The 18596-nt window shown below is 39.4% G+C and overlaps 4 protein-coding genes across 5 annotated transcripts; all 4 read left to right on the forward strand.

Annotated features, from left to right (window-relative positions):
- The first annotated feature begins 69 nt into the window (after positions 1-69).
- On the forward strand, positions 70-3609 carry LOC149588176 (uncharacterized). 2 transcript variants are annotated; one of them, XM_089862977.1, is made up of 3 exons: positions 70-879; positions 1473-2134; positions 3346-3609. In XM_089862977.1, exons 2-3 carry the CDS (start codon positions 1522-1524, stop codon positions 3390-3392), a joined length of 660 nt encoding a protein of 219 aa, XP_089719103.1. In that variant the 5' UTR covers positions 70-879; positions 1473-1521; the 3' UTR covers positions 3393-3609. The 2 variants fall into 2 exon arrangements, with proteins under 2 accessions (XP_089719103.1, XP_089719104.1); XM_089862978.1 differs by lacking the exon at positions 3346-3609 and adding an exon at positions 2196-2787.
- Positions 3610-4926: 1317 nt separating this feature from the next.
- LOC149588177 (sulfotransferase ssu-1-like) lies at positions 4927-5950 on the forward strand. Its single transcript, XM_089862872.1, has one exon. The coding sequence runs from the start codon at positions 4984-4986 to the stop codon at positions 5884-5886; it is 903 nt and encodes a 300-aa protein (XP_089718998.1). The 5' UTR covers positions 4927-4983; the 3' UTR covers positions 5887-5950.
- A 449-nt stretch (positions 5951-6399) lies between these two features.
- Positions 6400-7604, forward strand: LOC149588178 (sulfotransferase ssu-1-like). The gene has a single exon (XM_089862857.1). The coding sequence runs from the start codon at positions 6648-6650 to the stop codon at positions 7593-7595; it is 948 nt and encodes a 315-aa protein (XP_089718983.1). The 5' UTR covers positions 6400-6647; the 3' UTR covers positions 7596-7604.
- Positions 7605-13190: 5586 nt separating this feature from the next.
- Positions 13191-14464, forward strand: LOC149588179 (sulfotransferase ssu-1-like). Its single transcript, XM_089862969.1, has one exon. It carries the CDS (start codon positions 13379-13381, stop codon positions 14318-14320), a length of 942 nt encoding a protein of 313 aa, XP_089719095.1. The 5' UTR covers positions 13191-13378; the 3' UTR covers positions 14321-14464.
- Positions 14465-18596: the final 4132 nt, after the last annotated feature.

The following is an 18596-nucleotide window of genomic DNA, read 5'->3' on the forward strand; positions in this document are numbered from 1 at the left end:
TTTTCAAATGAAAACCTTTGCGCTTTGTTTATCAGTGGGTGTATGCGACTAAATTTCGATAAGAATATTGGCAGATACAAAGAGAATATACAATATGTGAAGTAAAGACTTGAAGAGTAGCAACAATGTGAAATATCTAAAGTAAAAGCGCATTCACGTGACCCATTGGTGGAAGCCCCGTCATTGGAAGGCTAGACGTTTCTCGTAACCCTAGACCTCGCCGTGAATATATTAACCCTAACAACGATAATTGAGTAGAAGCCAACATGACAGATTGGTGTTTGTCTGGAACTGGCGGATGGCCAGTTAATGCTGGTGGTGGTTTTGTTAGACTCCAAAAATTACTTATTATTGACTATGTGAGATAGAGAAAAACCGGAAGATGATGTTATTAGAGACTAATGTGTGCTGATTGGTGGCTATTTGGAATGGACGACTGACTGGATAGGACCTAAGAGGGTAACCGTGAACTCGGTCCAGAAATTAGAATACATTTACTCCAATTTGTAAACTGTGAACACGGTCAAGGACACACGCACACGGTCACCGCCACCCATACACGTCCGGCAGGATAGATGACAGTCCCTGAGTCCTTGCAACAGGGGCAGAAAGTAAAGGGTAGTGAAAGGACCAAAACAGGACAACTGCATTACCGGGGCACGGCTTAAATCCTGACAGAACAACGAATTTGGGACAACACTATAGAATGAAATTTCCCGCCAAAAAAATGCATATTCTAAGCATCATCTATGTTTATCTAACGAACGTGAGTTTTTAAGTTTTAGCCTAATTCACAAAGGGAAGGAAACGGATGGAGCTTTATTTGTATCGTCATTAAGTACCTTGGTTCACCAGCGAATAATGAAAAGCAGTTATCTGGTAAATATTTGCAATGTACCAAATCACTCAAAGACTAAAAAGCTTGTTAAAATACAACTTCTGCTTCGCTATTTAATGGAATATTATTTGTCAGTGTGGGAAACATTCTGAGCAGCTGTTCAGGAATATATTTTAATTGTCGTAAAGCATAAGTTTATAAGATATGTTCTTTAAGTTTGTCACTGGTTACTGAGAGCTTGTCATTAAGTAAAGTGGGTGAAACGTCATAGATTCTCATAAAGCGACGCCTGGTAAGGCTCTGTCAAAGGCTTAGCACAGACTAAATTGGAAAATGGACAGCAAAACCGTGTGTAGTCAATTCTCGCGTCGTTCTCGAACTAGTTCTAGTATAGCGAAGTGTCATACTTATGGAACGTATCTTATAAACCTATGGTAAAGCGTATGCGAAAAATATAAAATTCAATATATTTTTTAAAATTGTGGCAGTTTTTATAGCAAAAATAGCTTAAAAAATGCGGACTACCCTAATTTATTTACAAACTTTTTTTTTTTTGTCTCAAATTCACTTCCGTTGGTATCCAGTCGATATGTAAAGAAATCTAAAGATCGCAATTAATTTCATTTATTTCAAGTCATTCATATGGTGCAGTTGGAAAATAAATATATTGCAAACGAGTGGCCATGGAATTAAACCAATTTCGGGATCAGCCATCTTTGGCAGAAGGTAACTGGGACACCCCACCAAAGCAACAATGGAAGAGGCTGGAAGTTATGGTAAAACTAACGCAAGGAAGTCCAGATGACGCTATTTCCCCCGAGTCCAGCATTTCTATCACATCCGAGGACGAAATTAGTCCAAGCCAAATATCGGGAGTACAAAGAAGTACTTTGGTTTCAAGCTTATTGGATGCTGATGGTAACTTTAAGCCACGCAACGCGTTAGCAGCGCAGAGGGAATTTCATTTGCCATTACGAAGTCATCGACCCACCATGCCATTCAGGTTTCAGGACTTGCCACCATATAGGCATAACGCTGTACCGGAGTCGTTCTGGCCTGCACCCGAGTATGACGCGACTTTTTCTTTGGGTCAAAGTCCAGGTGTCCCACCTCGACTACCATCGCCTCCGTCTTTGTACCATAAAGGAATCAATCGTGCAAACTTCATGATGGATTCCCAGTTAAAGTTCTACAGTGGTCCAGAGATCGACATACTGCGTGGCCAAGGACAAGGGCAGAAATTACCACCGCAAGTTCAGAATTGGGCGGATGAGAGTCTTATACAGGCCCGCTCAGGTAAATACGCTATGCATTCACGTTCTGCGATTACTATTAGATCATTGGATTGTAATTACAGTAATTTGGCTCAATAATGCATTAACTCAACTCTGATGGGCCAAATATTTCTTACTTCTCAAGGGTTAATGACACCAACATGCTTGAATATTTTGAGTAGAAAATTACTGTTACATTTTCATGTAAATTTCAACTACGTTTCGCTTCCAAAAATAAATATTTTTTAAGTTTATTATTGTAAAAAATTTAATTCGTTATATCTTCGTCTAAAATGTTTGCGTTTTTGAAGATATATATACATTCCGGTGGTTCCATACTTATTAAATTATTTCCGGAGCTTATACTCTAATCTGTTTAAGAGAACTTGCTATTTCTAGGCAAATTTATCAATTAGCAAGTAGTTTGTGTCGCTAACCCTTCAGTATTCTTGCGCTATAGCAAATTAGATCTATTTTTAATGAAGGCGGTGACAGAATTTTATGCTGTCAAGTTTACGTATTTCCCATTTGGTAAAACCATTAGGCAATAGTACAACGTTTGTATAAAAATCAAAACTAAGCGTAACTTTAAAAAATTAATTGTTTCTAAATTCCAAGTCTCCATGATAAAAAAAAAATTCTATGTCACTGGGTGAAATATCAGGCGATAGAAATCTCCGGCGTAGGAATAGTAAACGTAACGTTCCATAGAAAAAATATATATGTTCCATAACTTTGTCAATGGTTACTGAGAGCTTGTTATGAAGAGACGTAGGTGAAATGTCAGATTCTTGTTAAGCAACTCCTGGTGAGACGCTGTTAAGCCTAAATAGGAAGATAGACTGCAAAACCGAGTGTAGTAAATTCTCGCTTGTCTTTCTCGAACTAACTGTCAGTAAAAAGTGTCTAGCATTATGAAGTATATGTAGCTTATGTATATATACTTAGGGAACATATCTTATAAGCTTAAGATGTTACGCATAATATCTGAATTTTTTTTTTTTTCTTCTTTTCTCGAATTGAGTTTACACTAGATGTTTTGACGGCTAAATTATTTAGGTTTAAATTCGTCTTATACGATACCCTAGACGGCGCTGCTAAATTGTGCCTAAAATAAGCGCTCAAGTCATATAAAATTAAACTTTGTGAAGGTTTCAAACAAATCATACATCAAGACAGCTGCCTTTATCACATCTTACCACCTATTCATTTTAATTTCATTGTACTGTACAGGCAATATAGGAGCCCAAAACGAACCTGGCTTGAATCGTCCATCATAGGAGTACAATAAATTTTAGAAGTGAATGCGCATATTTAAGATGACTTAACCTACGAAGGACAGACATTTTGAATAAATTAGGCTTGCATTGCTAACTGATTTACCTGTTCATAAGTTTTCTTTTTCATAGTTTTTATTCTGCTAAGTGTTTTGTATTTTATGCTGAATTTTCATACGTGATAATGCTCAAAACTTCAAATAAATGTTATTTAAATTATTTTAAATTGCTTTTTTTTTGGAAGAACCTACCACTCAACTAAAAGTATAGAAGTTCTTTTTCGATGGTTCACTATGAAGTTTAGCGGGATGCTGAGCCATTGTCAGATTGAACAGTTCATATGTGAAGTTATTTACTTAGGTTATCTTAGATCAGGTTAGAAGATAACCTAACCTGATCAAAGATAACCTAAGCTAAACGGCGGGGGCTACCAAAGCGTTGTTGGACGTCGGTAGCGAGTGGTTACCTAACTTACGTCAAAATCAAGAGTTTTTAAATTTTAGTTTTGTTTTTGAAAACCGGGCCACATCTTATTAAAATCTTTTGCAAAAATAGGTTTTAATTAAAAAAATCTCGTCAGGGATTTTCTATTTATACTCAATCCGAACTCGTAATGTTAATCTCTATGGAGCTTAACATTACGAGGTCAATAGTTTTTTCCGAGTTAGACCCAAGGTTTCGCGACCAAGGGGTACACTTTTTCAACAACCTAACTTTGTAGCACTAGCAAAGGCTGAAAAGGTATAGTATCTCATTTCTTGTATTGTAAAGTTAAGTTGAACATTTTGTATAGGTTTAAAAAAATCTCGTTAAAGCACGCGCTACATTTCATTAAAAATTTCATATCAAATCTCGTGCTCAAATTCACCATTTTCTATTCCCAAATTAAGGTCACGTGATTTTTCAAAAACCTTTTGGGCCCACTTTTCTAAATTCTAAACCGATTAAAATTTGTTAACAATAGAAATTTTCTTATTATTTTCTCTACCAGGACTCAACACTCAGAAGTTACAGGTTTATAAAAATATTTATATTACTTTAATTATTAATCTTTTTAATAAAATTTAATGTATCAATGGAATATGTTTCAAAATAAAAACTTGTATTAATATTTATAAAATATTATTTGATAAAATTATTTCTATTTATAGGCTTACTAATAATAGTTATGGCTATGGTATGAAAACTTTATTGGTACCCTCTTAATATAAGCAGAAGTATACATTGCTTTTTTTCGAGAAAAGTGTACCACAAAGCGGGATAATTGTAACATGATTCTTCCCAACATCAGAACAATTGGAAAAAGGTATTTGCGATAAATGGTTCCTTCTTCCATGCGTTAAGTACGTAGTGTTATCAGTGCATTCGAATGAGGGAATCTGACCCTTGGAAGTATCATAGCGAGTTGGCCCCTTTGAGTTGCATTATTTGTGTTGAGCTGATACAGATTAATAATCTATAGAAAATGTAAATACATCCTCACATTCAGAGCCGGTTTAGCTATCTTATCATCGTCAAGGACGATAGTGTAGCGAATAAACAGTTCAATCTTAAACATCCGCGGGGTAAGGAAGTTCCGAAGATTTCCTCTAAAATGGCTCTTGAATTCGTTACAATTAATGGCAAAAAGGTGCCAGCAATGAAAATTATTAATGGCATTCGATTTCCAAAATGGTTCCAAGAGGAATCTATACAAAAGGCGATGGCCATGAAACCGGAAACTGATGACATTATCATCGCTACATATCCCAAGTGTGGCACTAACTGGACCAAGCAAATCCTGACTCTGATTTTGAACAAAGGTGTACCAGTTACAGACCCTAAAATGTTTATGTTAGATTGCCCTTTCTTGGAGTTTACTGGTCCGGACATTTTGGCCAAACAGGAACCACCCAGGCGTTACGTTTGCCATTTTGACTATCCTACCGTGCCCAAATCACCCGATGCCAAATACATATGTATCATCAGAAACCCGAAGGACTGTTTGATATCGTTGTACCATTTCTTGGGCGGAGATTTCGACGGAGTTTTTGATTTATTCGTCAAAGGTGAAGCAATTTACAACGATTATTTCGACCACATTTTGTCTTGGTACGAACATCGAAACGACGCGAACGTTCTGTTTCTGTATTACGAGAAAATGAAGAGTGATATTAAAAAAGCGGTGAAAGATATCGCGGCCTTCATTGGGCCCAAATACAAGGAATGGATGGATGATGATACCGTACTCAATGACGTAGTTAAGTACAGTAGCTTTGATTACATGAAAGTTGAAGTGAACAAAATGGTCAGCGAGTTTACGAAACATGTTCATAAAGATTTTGAGAGATCAATGCAAGAGGAAGGACATAAGGTAGAACTGGTAAGGAAAGGAATCGTCGGTGATTGGAGGAATGTCCTGAATTCAGAACAAAACGCCATTTTGGATGCTTTGATTGAGAAAAGATTGAAAGGAACTGATATGTATGATTATTGGAAATTGGCTTCTTGTATTTAAAAATGATATGAATATTTAAATGTATCACTTTTTCGTTTAAGTAAAAACTTCGCCTTTTTGGTAACTGTTTGATTATTATAAGAATTATTGTTTGTAAAATAATACATTTCAGATTCCTAACAGCTGTTGTCAAGTCGGAATAATTTACAAATCTTCCATATTTCCTTATCATATATGGTTTTGAACAAGGTGTTTCAAATAAGCTTCAATAACACACTTGTAAAAAATAAATATATTGGTAGATTGAGCAGAAAATTTGCTTTAAAAATAAATATCTATTTTATTGTCATTACAAGAGAGTTTATTTCAAAACAACGCCTTCTGTTAGTGTCAGGAACTATCAATGTTACATTCTCCTTGAAAAAAAATCACGTGACCCCTACTTAATTTAATTTGAGCTGCCAAGAATTGCAAGGCGTCGCCACGTTATTCCGCGTCAACGCAGTAATTGTACAACTCATTTTCTCCCAATTCTACCAGATCGCGCCAACCTTGATTTACGCTTATCCAATCTCCACTACACACCCCAAGATCATAGGTAAAAAATAAGGACGCCACTTAATTCGCCTCTGATACGTTGAAAGTGTTTATGTAACATTGTTATCTTAGTGATAAGGACATAAGTACTTCAATCTTTACGCTTGATAACGCTACAAACCTCAACTATAAAGTCCTGGCAACTAAAAATATTTTTCTTACTACCCGGTGTACATTTACATCAGTTCATCTCAAAAATTTCCCGTTTCTATCAAAGTTAAAAAATGCCCTTAATTGACGGAGTTTTATTACCCGACATTCAAACTGTAAGAGGAATTAGAGTTCCAGCAACCTTCTCCTCGGAGAATGTAACTATAGCGTTGGATTTGAAACCAAACCCTGGAGACATTATTTTGGCAACCTACCCAAAATGCGGTACTAACTGGACGAAACAAATTCTAATGTTGCTTAAGAACAAGGGTGTACCACCGTCAGACGGCCAGGAGTATATGAAGGGATGTCCGTACTTGGAAATCACCGGACCAGGAATTCTGGCTCAACAACAACCACCCAGAACTTATTTCTGCCACTTTGATTACGCCTCGGTACCCAAGTCCGAAGAAGCCAAGTATATTTGCGTCATCAGGAACCCGAAGGATTGTTTGATATCGCTTTACCACTTCATGAATTCCAGTCTTTTTGGGTTCCAAGGAGGCGAATTTAACGTCGTTTTCAAGCTATTTCTTAAAGGGGATGTTGTTTACAACGACTACTTCGACCACATTCTCTCATGGTATGAGCGCAGACACGACTCCAATGTCCTATTCCTCTACTACGAGAAGATGAAAGCCGATATCAAAACCACGATTAAAGATATCGCGAAATTCCTTGGGCCCAATTTTGAAGAAACTATCGAATCTGAGGATGTACTGAACGACATCATCAAGTACAGCAGCTTCGATTATATGAAAGTTGCGACCAATAATTTCATGAAGAAGAGTTTTCCAGCCAAACCGGAATTAAAAGGTGATAAGGGAATATTTGGGGGAGCTGAAATACCATCAACACTTACGAAAGGAGGCCCACCAGGTGATTTAGTCAGGAAGGGAATTATAGGTGATTGGCGGAATGTCTTGACTCCTGAACAGAGTAACGAGTTGGATGCTTTAATTGAGGAGAGATTGAAAGGTACTGAAATGTACGATTATTGGAAATCCACTGGGTGTATTTAAAGATCAATAAAGGATATTTGCATTGTATACAGTTTAATTATTTTTAAATATTTTTTAATGTGTCATCTGTCACTGTAAATTTTTGATAAATAGCTAGGAAATCATAAGACCATCATCTGGGATATCACATGTACACCTAATGGAAAACCAGAGTTTTATCAACTGGGAAATCACAGGTTCATCAGAGGTTCTGGAAAGTAAGTTTTCTCTTGACTTGGTCAGTGGAACCACTGAAGCTCAGACGACTTAAGTATTTAAATTTTAATTAACTATAGTTTTATATGGGTCCTTGACACTTTTGAAGCTAGAAAAAGCTGATAAAGGCATTCAGAAAAAATAGTTTTTATCTGTAAGCCTGTCTTATTTTCAAGGCTAGTTTGTTGACAAATCCAAACAAAGTTGATTATACAACGTAGTTATCTAGATGATAAGAATTGTTATGTTTCGTGTTTAGTAAAAGTCACAGGTACTTAATTAACGAACATACTTTAATACTGATTGAGTTACAACAAAGATATTGAGAATGATTAATTCACGACTTAGAAAAACGTCTATATAGCTTAGTCTCTTCATTCGCTCTGTCACTCTACATCACTCTATCACGTGATGTTCATCTTGGAGCGCCGCCTTGCGGTCAATACACAACACTCCTTCCCCCAATAATTGATGGACGAAGTCAGCAAGATATTTCGGAGGGACCCGGGGACGTAGGGAACGGCGAGGAGTAACGGCGGTTGACGCGGAAGATTCGGCATTAGTTGACGCGTCGGATTGAGCAGGTTGAGTATCGCGGGGCGAGTCGACCTGTTGCGAAGGTGATGGTGATCGTGCTGTAGTTGGGGGCATGGAAGGCGTTTCATGCGCGGTTGAGTCAACCCGTTGTCTAATCTGGTCCGCATGTCGTCGAATAACGGTACCGTCCATAGTGGCGGCCCGATATGAGAGAGGACCCGTGGCGTCTACTACGGTAGCTGGGGTCCAACGAGGGCCGGTCGTATAGTTGCGAACATATACTGGATCGTTAGGTGAAAACGACCAAATCTTTGTGTGGGTCTGTGCCGCAGAGGTTACCTCCTGTTGTTTCTCACGCATAGCTTTATTTAAATCAGGGTGAAGACGATCCAATAGCGAAGTTAAGCGGCGATTCATTAATAATTCGGCCGGTGATTTCCCTGTCGTAGTGCATGGAAGTGTGTGCTGTGAGTATAGGAAACGGGCTAATCTGGTTTGCCAGTCGCCACTTATGATTCGTTTGAGAGCCTCTTTGGTAGTTGCCACCATGCGTTCGGCCTGTCCGTTCGACGATGGGTGGTATGGCGCGACGAATACTTGTCGAATTAGGTTCGATTGTAGGAACGTGCGGAATTCTTCCGAAGAAAATGTGGTTCCGTTATCTGAAGCAATGGTGTCTGGTAAACCATGCGTAGCGAAGAGAGTCCGTAGTTTCGCTATAGTGGTCTTGGCGGACAAAGAAGTCACGGGCATAACTTCTAGCCATTTAGAGTGAGAGTCCACAACTAAGAAGAACGTCTGGCCTTGGTAGGGACCGGCAAAGTCTATGTGTAATCGAGACCATGGTTTTTCAGTCCATTCCCAAGGGTGAATTGGTGCCTTCGGAGGGTTCCTACGCGTTTCTTGACACGTGTTGCACGCTTGTACGGTAGTTTCGATCGCTCTATCCAGATTTGGCCACCATACATAACTACGGGCTAGACCCTTCATTCGAACGATTCCTGGATGGGAACCGTGTAAGATTGTAAGAACGTCGCACCGCAGATCCTCGGGAACAATGACTCGACAACCCCAAAGGACGCAATCACGATGGACGCTTATTTCGTGGCGTCTACGGTAGTACGGAAGAAATCGCTCCTCTGGTACGGTAGGTGGCCATCCATTGAGAGACCACAAGGCCACGCGAGATAAGGTGGGGTCGGACTTGGTCGAGCGGGCTATGGTAAGCGCGTCGATGCGGTCGACAGGGACGTTCTCCAAGAGTAGGACTTCGGAGAGTTGCGGGACCTCAACGTCTGGCGTCGCGGCCGGCAACCGACTAAGAGCGTCAGCATTAGCAATTTTGGTTCCCGGACGGTAAACAAGTTCATAATTGTAAGCCGATAAGAGGAGACTCCATCTTATAACCCGTGGTGAAACCATGGGCGGAAGCGGTTTAGTGGGAGTTAACAACCCCAATAGTGGCTTGTGATCAGTGTAGATTCGAAAGTGTCGACCATAAAGGAATTGATGGAACTTCTTTATGGCAGCCACTATGGCCAAAGCTTCCTTGTCGACTTGACTGTAGTTCCGTTCCGTGGGTGTCATGGTGCGCGAATAGTATGCGATCGGCGCTTCCGAGCCAGTGGGAAGTATATGGCCCAAAACGGCACCCACTCCATAAGAGGATGCGTCGCAGGTAACAGTCAACGGCAGGTTTGGATCGTAATGAACGAGCAAGTCATCTTCTTGTAGAAGGGCTTTAGCTGCCTCGAAAGCTTTACTATGGCTGTCTGTCCATGACCAGGGCGTCTCCTTTTGCAGGAGCCGGTGTAGCGGTTCAAGGGTCTCAGCTCGATTTTTTAGGAAACAGCCGTAGAAATTCAACAACCCCAAGAACGCTTGCAAGGTCGTCTTATCGTGCGGTGCCGGTAAGTTATGTATGGCGGACACCTTTTCCGGGGTAGGCTGTATACCATTCGCATTGACTTTGAACCCTAATAGTTCTAATTCGGTTACGGCGAAATTACATTTCGAACGGCGAAGCTGAATACCCGCGCCATCGAAACGCTGAAGAACCTGTTCGAGTCGGTTATTGTGATCTTCCATTCCCCTTCCCTGGACGAACACGTCATCCAGGTATGGTATGACCCCGTCAATACCAGATAAAAGTTCTTCCATTCTTTTCTGGAAAATGGCCACAGCAACCGAGATGCCAAAAGGTAGTCGCAGGACGTTAAATAACCCTTTATGAGTGTTCAAGGTCAGCATTTGCGATGTAGGTTCATCGACTGGGAGTTGTAAGTAGGCGTCCGTTAGGTCCAGTTTTGAGAAAATTGTTCCGCCATTGACAGTGGTCAATATGTCCGTTACCGTGGGTAGCGGGTAAACAAATTGAATTATAGCCTGATTAACCGTGCTACGGTAATCACCACAGACCCGGATACTTCCGTCCGGTTTAATTACGGGAACTATTGGTGTAGCCCAGTCGGAATATGAAACCGGGGCTAGGATACCCTTTTTTGTCATCTCATCCAGTTTATCCGAAATTCGATCTCGCAACGCGAAGGGCACTGGGCGGGCCTTTAGAAACCGTGGCGGACACCTCTTCTCCACTTTTATGGAAATAGGTGGCCCCTTGAAGGTACCCAGCTTGTTTTGGAATAAGTGGTCGTACTTTTTTAGGATTGACTCGGTAGAGACCATCTCAAGTCGGTTAAGTTGTGGGTCCTGGATAACAGATATTCCAAGGCGTTTGAACCAACTTCTGCCGATGAGAGATTTACCTTTGCCTTGTATGACAACCAGAGGTAACTTAGCTTCCACCGACTTATAGGATACTGAAACGTCAGTATAGCCTATAATTTCCAGCTTCTCAAGAGTCCAAGTGCGCAGCAGCTGATCGTTTACAGGTAATAAAGCAGGTGGTGTGACAGGCCAAAGCTTTACATAAGTGGCAGAGCTGATAATCGAGTGCATTGAGCCACTATCGACTTCCATACAATGAGCTAAGCCATTTAGTTTGACTGTGAGATCGTACGGTGGCGGGTCTTCATAAGATGATAGACTGTATATATTATGAAAACAGCTAGGTGTATCATATTCAGGTGCATGGGAAGTAATGGAAGTAGAACCAGTGACTTCAGGGGTAGTTGGAGTAGCTTCAACGTTATGCAACTTGCGGTTATGTTTAGGCTTCGGTTTCTTCATATCATGAGCTTTACTGTGGCATACTTTAGCGATATGACCCGTTTTCCTACAGTAGTCGCAAGTTACCGATTTGAATTTACAATGGTCAGCCTCGTGATTATCGCCACATCGATAACAAGTGAACTTTCGAGTGGGTGCTTGTTTCTTTCGGGAAGAATTGGACTCGTTAGGTTTGAAATAATTCGTGTTACTTGCTTGATGTTGAAGTCCGCGAATTTCCAGGGTATTGTGCGTAGCGGCTTCCCCCGCTAAAGCCTGAGCAGTAGCAGTGGTTAAGGTGAGCGTAGCATCAGCTAAAAGGCGTCGTTGAATCGCGTCATCGCGGAGGCCGCAAACCAAGCGATCCCGGAGCATAGAGTCCAAGTGTGTGCCGAAATTACAGTGTTCCGATAGACGACGAAGGTCGGCGATAAATGTGGCCACAGTCTCATTAGGGAGCTGATCCCTTTTGTGAAACTTGAAACGAGAAAGGATCTCGCTAGGGACAGGAGCAAAATGACCGGAGACCGTAGCGATTAAGTCGGTGTAGGACACGGCACTCGGAAGGGCCGGCGAACGGAGAGAGCGAATTATCGAATATAGGGCAGGCCCACAAACCGATAAAAATATGTCCCGTTTCTTTGCAGCATCAGTAATGGAATTCGCGGAGAAGTATAAGTCCAAACGTTCCTGGTATTCAGGCCAAGACACGGAGGCATCGGGGCGAAATTCTTCTATATGGCCAAAAGTTGCCATCGTATTGCGCAATTCTAAGGAACACGTACCGTCAGAACAGTAACCACAAGAGGGGCCTACCGGAAAACGAGAACGGCGTAGGAAGGCCTAAGCCTCGGCTCGCGAGCGGTAGCGTGAAACGGAAAAAAAACGGACCCGCGAAGGAAAGAAAGACTCCGTCGCCAATGTTATGTTTCGTGTTTAGTAAAAGTCACAGGTACTTAATTAACGAACATACTTTAATACTGATTGAGTTACAACAAAGATATTGAGAATGATTAATTCACGACTTAGAAAAACGTCTATATAGCTTAGTCTCTTCATTCGCTCTGTCACTCTACATCACTCTATCACGTGATGTTCATCTTGGAGCGCCGCCTTGCGGTCAATACACAACAAGAATATAATCCATAAACACTAAAAGAATGTAGGGTTTTAACATTTTCAATACTTTTGATAACTGTCAACGCCCACTGACCAAAGAGGTTAAATGGAAGGTTGAAACTTAAGATGATCAGCGAAATGTTGGCGGAGTCGGTAAAGCCATTGTGCCTTGAATCAGAGAAGCCGTCGAAGGTGACAATACCAATTTTCAAAGGTTGGGGTAAAAATAGAGTCTAGTGTTGACCACCTTGTTTTCTTAATGTGAATCCAAAGACAACAGATATGACTTCAAACAATAAGAACTTTGGTGGATTGCTAACTTTAAAGCCCTATCTAAAGTCTTTGGATCCCCTATCAAGTAGACAATACAGAGCTCCCCCTTTTTGGAAAACGCGAAATTCATCTTTGGGTATATAGAGCTTAATTTTTGGATGTTTTTCGAGACTTTAAAGGAACAAATATCCTTCCAATCTTGTACTGTCAGTTTTTGTCGCGCGAGCGCTGGCATCGCCCATATCGTCTGAAAAAGTAGATGTCATAAACCTCTCGTTATTACTTCCGGGGTACCAGCCCAGACTTTCATTTCGTTATCTTCTGTTGATAACAAATATTTGGTTTCAATTAGGATAATATGCACTCAACCATGAAGTATTTATAATTTTAGTTCAACTTGAACTTCAGTCCAAGTTGGTCCGTATCTTTTTCCTTTTCCTAATAGTCATCACAATAAATTCAACCAAAAATCAGTATAAAGTCGATTAAAAATGCCTGTAATTGGTGGAGTTTTGTTACCGGATACCAAACTAGTTCGAGGTGTAATCATTTCTGCGGCCTTCTCGACAGAATCGATAATCAAGGCAATGGATTTAAAACCCGAATCTGGAGACATAATTTTGTCCTCTTTCCCAAAATGCGGTACAAATTGGGTGAAACAAATTTTGATGCTTCTTAAAAACAATGGTGTACCACCAACCCAATTTAACGAGTATATGAAATGGTGCCCATATCTGGAGAACACGGGTCCCGAGATTTTGATACATCAACAATCACCCAGGTGTTACTACTTTCACTTCGATTACCAACATGTACCAAAGTCGGCCAAGGCGAAATACATTTGCGTCATTAGAAACCCCAAGGACTGTTTGATATCATTGTACCATTTTCTAAATTCCAGTCTCTATGGTTTTGAAGGAGGAGACTTTAACGTTCTTTTCAATCTTTTTATAAAAGGACAGGTAATCTATAACGACTACTTTGACCACATTCTTTCCTGGTATGAACGGAGAAACGACACCAATGTTCTATTTCTGTACTATGAGAAAATGAAAGCTGATATTCAAACCACTATTAAAAAGATCGCAAAATTTCTGGGACCAAAATATGAGGAATCAATCAAAGATGAAAATGTACTGAATGATATCTTGAAGTACACTAGCTTTGACTACATGAAGGTGACCACTAATACGTTTATGAGGAAAGGGTTTGCATTCAAAAGTGAAGAAGCAATTGCCGAGGTCCCAAAAGAGGACGAAGATATAATTTTGAAAGGTGTGGGTCCACCAGGTGAAATAGTTAGGAAGGGTATTGTGGGTGATTGGCGGAATGTATTGACTTCGGAACAGAGTAACCAATTGGATGCGATAATTGAAAAGAGATTGAAAGGAACTGAAATGTATGATTATTGGAAGTCGATTGGGTGTATATAAAGATTTTACCACAAGGGTTTTCGTTGTATTCTCCTCGAAGGCTGCATTTATATCCTTTTGCTTTGTAAAGTTTCGAAACATAACAAATGTTTGAAGTATAACAATTAAAACAAAATTTATCAGATCGATTAAACGAAATTTGAAATACATAATGATTTCTAATTTTCGCCCATTTGTGGGTTTTAACCTTGACATGATAGTCCGAGTTTCAATCTAAGGTTTCATGTTTCACGTTATCTGTAGTTTTATAGGTCAAACACACTTGTTTGGTCTGAACTTCTGAGAGGTTTAACCCTTTAGAATGTATACCATGAATTTATTCAATACGCAGTTAGTGAATTAACACGAGCATTTTTGAGCTTGATTGCTTGATTTTCAAATGTTTTTCTTGTACATTTACAAGCCAATTCAGAAGAAGATGCTCCCGACCAAATTAAAGCTCCGTTGTTCCTAAATATACACATATCCAATATGTGTATATTACTACCACAATACACATTTTTTTACCTAAAACTGCCCTCATCTTGTACTAGTCGGAAAACATTGATTCTATCCCTTTAACCTTACATCCAGAATCCAGCTCACAATTTTTAACCTTACTAATTAGTCACTACCACAATCCAACTCACAATGCTTAACCTTATCAATCACATTCCACTTCTTTTAAAAATAACAAACGAATGAAAAAAACACAAATCACAATATGCTAATAATTACCCTTACATTACCACAATTCAACTCACAAAATTTAATTCACAACTCACAATGCTTAAAGCAAAGGGTGGCTCCGACGGGGCCACTGTAGGCGGTGTGACATTTCAGAACTCATGGTAAATAGAATAGATTCATAGGTATACAGCGTATTAAGAATTTCTTTCCAAGGTCCCATACTACTTCATTATGTCCGAGCTCGAAAGGCTTGAAAAAAGTCTTTCTTTCAGGTCATTAGCGGCACGCCCCGGTAACTACCGAACGGCCAGCGGTTAGCAACTGGGCTAATAATGTTCGCTAACTCTTTTTAAATTATCTAAACCCCCACTGATTTCCACGGTCATTAAGAAAGAACTTTTGGAAATGATCCGAGCCTATACTCCGTTGGTGGTCGTGACCTTTTCACGCCGTAAGAAAGGAAATCGGGCCAAATCAAAATGAATAAAATACCTATAATGTCGGAAAGTAGGTTCGAGAAGCACGCTGTTATTCATAGCGAAGCAGACAGGCGGTAGGTATATCGACCGTGATAATATTATGAGTAAATAGTATGAGTGCATGGTGGGGAAGCACTTTCGAAAGATCAAATGGGTGCGGCAGTGTCGTCTGTGTTACGTGAATTAATTACACAATGCATATTTTTTTGCTTTTAACTTCTAAGGTTAGCTTATTTAAGTTAATTAAAGCATGCTACCACAACAAGATTCGAGGAAGAAGTGTGGAGCTGAATCAAACCTAACCTACTATCTACATTGAGCGCAGCGCCCTCTAAATTAAGTGTTATGACAAAGTTCACATCAGTTCAGTTCATATTAATTTCACTCTGCTTGACACTGGGTATGGATGCAAAGACATGAGATAGTGCTTTAAGGTTACAAGTAAAGCCATATCTAATGCCTTTGGATTCACATACAAGAAAACGAAGTGGTTAAACACCAAATTCAAATTTACTTAGAAATGGCGTTTCTACTGGATAACATTTGCGGAGATCCAAGTTTCAGTGTAATTCACTTTTAAGAACTTTTCTATACTTATCTGATAAAAAAATACTCCATGTAAAATGCAAATGGAAAAACAATATCAGATTTAGAGTATCTGAACTGAAACATTGAGCAAATATTCTAACAAATTTTCTCGTACATCGTCCACAAGTACGAGAGTCTGGCACTCGCTCCAGATTTACTCTTGCTTACACTCGTTTCCCATTTCCTCTTGATATCAATTTTATACTTATTTTTCTATCGCCGTTAAAATCGATCGTTCATAGTATTCAAAAGTAGAGCAAAAGCATAAGGTCATTTTCGGCCTTGCATGTCGCGGTTTCCTTCGCACGCCACCATCGTTAGATTCATTCTTTCGCTTTCTGACCGGACGTTGAAAGTCCTTCGTCATATTTTATTTTCCCTTTTCTATTTCTCAAGATTGGGGCGTGGATATGAAAACTAAAATTTATGGAACAAAGGACATGAAATATATCGTCTCTTCGTTTCAATATAAACGCTTCTATCAAAAGTGTATAGATATAAAAACAAAAATTATACTTCATTAACAATTCCATGCCTTTGGCTGTAGACGACATGTAAACTGTGAAGCAAACTACCCTTCTTTCAACCCCATACACGAACTAACCAATCAGGGAAGAGTTGTTTGACGTCATTGGTTTATAGAAAGTAGTGCTTATGCTGGCGTTCCTAACGTTAATTTTTGGTACTAGAGCGAGCATCTACTACTTTATAAACCTATTTACGGCTTGTTCCCTGTGCCACGGTCGGAAAAGTACGCGGAGGTGGGTCGACACTATTCTGGGATAAAGCAGGGCTTCTCATATTACACTGAGCGACCAACTTTCAACGAAGTCTACTTTTTGGTTTTATATCTATATACTTTTGCTTCTATATCTTACGCTGAGGTGTAATTTACTATATGAATTGACTATGGCCATACCATTATCTGTAACATACGTTCCCTTACATATAGTGCTTGCTAGCTCACTTCGTAAAATTAGGAGAGCGTATGTGGAGTTGCATCACATAAGTATTGATACGACATAGGGATGGAGGGAAACTGAAAAACTATTAGATGGAACGTTTCGGGAGACAGTCATTTTCACAAAGGTTTGCTTGTTGCCGCAGTTTCGGGATCAAATTAAATCAAAAATTACGCTCTACTTGTAATAATTAAAGGAAAAGTTAACTAACATGACATTATACCTTAAATGAATGGCCTTTTTCTCTATACGAAAGGAAAAATATTAAAAAAATAAATGATCTCTTATTACAAAATAACTAGCATTTAATTAGTCTTAAAAACGAGGACTTCTGTGCCACCATTGGTTTAGTGGCGTCTGCTAGGCCAAACATCTTACCATTCCTTACCCTTATCTCTCTCAAGACTGTGAGAAATCAACAAATCCCGTAATTTTTTCAGTTATTTTTCCAAATGATACTACTGTTTCAAAAAATGTATCCCTTCTATGGACTATAATAATAATACAAAAAAGTGCCTTTTTAGCAGTCAGTACTTGTTTTTGTACCGTGACTGTCCCAAAAGTCTTACTAAAAAATGTTTTTTAGTGTTATTTATCTTTTTGTGGCATGCGTACTGCTACTGAGCCTAAATCATTGTCATCAGAAACAAGTTCTCTCATGAAAATAGCAGCTCTTTTTTCCAAAAGGCTTATACTTCTTTTATAAACATTATCAGGAAAGACCAGACTTCTGTTAAGAGTAGTCAAAGTGGCAAGCAAAGAAATTCCATTGTACAATCATCGAAGTCACACAACAATGCAAACACCGCTATCACGAGAGGCACAAAAATTCCATTTACAGAACAATTCTTATTCCCTCTTAACGCAAATATGTAAAGCTAGGTTCCCACTTGACCGAAAACTTCAGCGCTGCGTCAAACAAATTGACTTTTACTCGTGCCTTCTACGACAAGATTTTACTTCCCTTCACACATACGACAGAAAAGGGCGGTCGACCAGTAGTCACGTGGTATGAGTTGGAATTGGGACTCTGAGCCAGAAGAACTTAAGCCTTGGCCTTTGATTTTCCTTGGATGGTAAATAAATTAGGGAACTTACCAAATGCAGGTCAGAGAGATTCAAACTCAAAAGTTTACAACGTGGAAACACTGCAATAGCAATTCACGATCAAATTAGGTTAGAGAATTCAGCCTCAAAAGTTCATATCATGCAAATGTGCCAATGGCGACTGGCGAGTTAAAAAAATTATCAAAACGAGGATAAAAAAACTCCCCTATTATGACGTCAATAGAAGCTTCATCCCGAAACGAATTTTGATTGGTTATCAAAATAATTTTACCTCGGCATCAGCGTAAAAAATAGAACACCAATTCTGGCCAACCGAGGACCTTTTTTTTTCTTGTCAACATTTCATCCATTTCCATCAACTAAACATAAAAATGAATTAAATATATCATACCTTTGGAATTTAAATCACTCCATTTAAATTCACTTCCTGAGTCCTCTTGGCTTTAGAATTTCTCTCATATCTATAACTCTATGTGCAAAATGAGGGTGACATCATAAATTTGAGACGCA

This window comes from Phalangium opilio, unplaced genomic scaffold, assembly GCF_054372755.1.
Source record: "Phalangium opilio isolate 3A_F unplaced genomic scaffold, DU_Popi_V2 ptg000662l_1, whole genome shotgun sequence".
NCBI classification, from domain to species: Eukaryota; Metazoa; Arthropoda; class Arachnida; order Opiliones; family Phalangiidae; genus Phalangium; species Phalangium opilio.

Coding starts and splice junctions, on each gene's coding strand:
- LOC149588176 (XM_089862977.1), top strand. CDS start 1,522: ATGGAATTAAACCAATTTCGGGATCAGCCATCTTTGGCAGAAGGTAAC. Junction 2,135..3,345: donor TCTTATACAGGCCCGCTCAG/GTAAATACGCTA, acceptor TGTACTGTACAG/GCAATATAGGAGCCCAAAAC.
- LOC149588177 (XM_089862872.1), top strand. CDS start 4,984: ATGGCTCTTGAATTCGTTACAATTAATGGCAAAAAGGTGCCAGCAATG.
- LOC149588178 (XM_089862857.1), top strand. CDS start 6,648: ATGCCCTTAATTGACGGAGTTTTATTACCCGACATTCAAACTGTAAGA.
- LOC149588179 (XM_089862969.1), top strand. CDS start 13,379: ATGCCTGTAATTGGTGGAGTTTTGTTACCGGATACCAAACTAGTTCGA.